We start from the raw sequence: 2,751 nt of genomic DNA, 5'->3' as shown, positions 1-2,751 counted from the left end.
AAGAACAGCTGCCCTACCAGAGAGAACAGCATGCCTGCTTCGTGGAAATGGAAGCGCTTCTCTGATATGGACAAAGGCAGGCCTAGGAACAAGACAGTGAGTAGCAGAGTACCTTTCCCAACTCCCAGGACTCCTCACAACAAGATGGGGATGGGCTGCTCACAGTCCAATATCAGGATGTGGAGCCAGTTCTTCATAGCCCTTACTTCCACAAGTGTGGCAGGCCACTATTCCTATGCACTCTTTAATGTTCTGCCAGCATAAGGTATATCTGGGTCCTTATAATTCCAGGTCTCTAACTACTTTGTAAAGTTCATCGCTGTTCACTTATCTAAATGAATCATATCAAACAACAAACTGCTAAGCAATCTCCCCAACCACTCTATAAAGCTACCCCTGCTTTCTCTAATTAACTCACGCACCCTCAAACACCGCAAAGAGTGGGAAGAGCCCCAGGAACATGAGCGGCTGCAGGTGAAACATGATATCAATGGGGTTCTGGAGCCCTGAAAGAGGAGAATCAATAACAGACCAGGTAGCAACAAGCCAGGGAACAACATAGCTCCTAGAGCCTTTATTAGTACCATTCCTAGACATACACCTTAGTTGTAATGCCCATACCTGTGCTGCTGCAGAGGCCAAGCCACCTTCATTACCCATCAACAGCTAACCCCTGCCCAGGTTTCAAACACCGCCCCTTACACAAGATGCTTTGTTTCTGCAGCAAGGGCTACCACGTCCTTATTCTCCTCCCCGTTACCAGCATCACCACCCACTTCCTAGCACCCTACATACCCAGGTCAGCCTTCTGCATAAGTATCTGCGTGAGAGTCCAGCGAATACCCCCAAGGAAAGAGGCACACAGCACCAGCACGAACCCCTGTGCGTTGAACTGTGTGGACTTGTAGGTGAACATGAAGAGCCCCCCAGCGATGAGCAGAACCACCAGCAGCAATGCCACCCTCTAGATGAGAGCAAACACAAAGTCACTGCAGACTCCTGAAGCTGAACAAAGAGACACCTCCTCTCTTTCAGATTCATCCACATAATTGCATTCTTCCTCTACTTACATGTTTCTTGTACATGTACTGCCTATTTCCCTAGGCCTGACCTTTTCCCTCCCTAAAGCATTGCATGGGACCCTTACCACTTCCTCCAGCTTGAAAAGCAGTGAAAAAAGCAGGATGAAGAGAATGGCAGAGGATTTGGTCATCGTGTAGCTGTAAGGACCAAAATACACTGTCAGTCTCCTCCAATATAGTTCTTCCCAGCAAAGTACTATTAGGAACCAGATCACCCACTTCTACATTGCTACCACCAAGCCACCATAGACCCTGCATGCCAACCCCACCAAGCCACCATAGACCCTGCGTGCCAACCCCACCAAGCCATACACCCATTCAAGAAACTGACGCTGACAAAGCACTTTCTAAACCCCACCAGAGGGCTCCCAGGGAAGATGGCGTTTGTACTCACAGGGAGACAGTGACGTATAGGAAGCTCCAGTTACTCAGCCCAATATCCAAGGAAGTTGACAGAGCTAAAGAATCAAAGAAAAAATCCTGAAGTTAACTATCTTCCACTACATTAAAAAAAAAACAAAAAAAATCCTGCTACTTGACCATGAACATAGAGAGCAGAGCAGACCCAATAAAAACCCCCACATTTTCCTCAGGTTAACTCTTCAGTACCAACGTAGTTCAGATATCCTCAGCTCTTTATGTTTCTGTCCTGTTCGCTGTGATTTAAGCTGGGCTCAGCACTGCGCTCACTGAACATACACTATGCAAAAGTGCAGAAATAATCCTTGCCCTCCCTATGAATGAAAGCCATCACAGATTTGTACAAAGTCTTTTTTGAATGTATCAGAGCATGATAACTGGTAAGTATGAGGGCCATTGCAAGAAGCCTGAAGAAGCAAGTCTGGCAACAATCCTTAATCCTGGTGCAGCTCTTGTTACAGTCTATTCTCCCTTGTATATAAGCTTCCTACCACAGGAAACAGTTTTACTGATGCAGTGGCATGCTATGCTGAAAGGCAGTATTGCTACAGATGTGGAGAAAGCATTTTTCAAGAAACCATAGGACATGTTATGTAAGATATTGCAAACCTTGCCAGAGATCTTAGACTAGATGCTGTTCTGTGGGAGACAGTATGACGACAACTGAACCAAGATAACACAGAGCCAAAGAACTGCTGAAGTAGCTAGAGTTCTGTGCTCTGAGTAAGAGCTTCACTCCTTGGTCTCAGCTACAGCAGTTTCGTGGATCATGTGTGATGAACTTCTCTATCATAAAGACCAAGTTCCAACCAGGGAAAACTCCTGAAAGAACATAAACGCATGGCTTGATTCCAACATTAAAGAAAAAAAGTAACTTGCAGAGACAACTTATGGAGGTACTGTACGAGATTCTCATTGTATGTTCTCACATGCCAGTGGCTCCTTCATAAAAATACATTCAGTGTGGCCTCTCCATATTCTAACTAGTTTTTGTTATGACCAATAGAGATAGCATGTCTAAACCTAAAGCTTTAAGTAACACCTACTCCTCCCCTGCACCTGGTAAGGAAACGCACGGGACGCCCGCAGTGCTGGGCGCCCGCGGGAGCGATGCTTGCCGCTGCCCCCGCTCCACGCCTACCCCAAGGGAGGCGGCAGACGTCCCGCTTGCTCCGGGCGCCGCGGCCCGCCCAGCCCTGAAGACCACCCCAGGACCCCGGCCCGAGAGCCGCAATCAAACGCGGCTCCG

The 2,751-nt window shown here is 47.5% G+C and overlaps 1 protein-coding gene across 3 annotated transcripts in view; it reads right to left on the bottom strand.

Annotated features, from left to right (window-relative positions):
• Positions 1 to 1,536, bottom strand: part of SLC35C2 (solute carrier family 35 (GDP-fucose transporter), member C2) — an 18,011-nt gene extending 16,475 nt beyond the window's left edge. For 2 of the 3 annotated variants that reach the window (XM_009329907.1, XM_009329908.1), the window contains exons 1-5: positions 1,477 to 1,536; positions 1,148 to 1,220; positions 796 to 964; positions 423 to 506; positions 1 to 82 (exon numbers count right to left, since the gene is read on the bottom strand). The exon at positions 1 to 82 is cut by the window's left edge and continues 130 nt beyond it. In XM_009329907.1, coding sequence (XP_009328182.1) covers positions 1 to 82; positions 423 to 506; positions 796 to 964; positions 1,148 to 1,213 — 401 coding nt within the window. In that variant the 5' untranslated portion in view covers positions 1,214 to 1,220; positions 1,477 to 1,536. The remainder of the gene's footprint in view (positions 83 to 422; positions 507 to 795; positions 965 to 1,147; positions 1,221 to 1,476) is intronic. The other variant, XM_009329909.1, reaches the window with a different exon arrangement.
• Between the last annotated feature and the right edge of the window lie 1,215 nt (positions 1,537 to 2,751).

Source organism: Pygoscelis adeliae, unplaced genomic scaffold (genome assembly GCF_000699105.1).
Source record: "Pygoscelis adeliae isolate BGI_AS28 unplaced genomic scaffold, ASM69910v1 Scaffold448, whole genome shotgun sequence".
NCBI classification, from domain to species: Eukaryota; Metazoa; Chordata; class Aves; order Sphenisciformes; family Spheniscidae; genus Pygoscelis; species Pygoscelis adeliae.
This window is presented reverse-complemented; position numbering and strand designations above follow the sequence as displayed.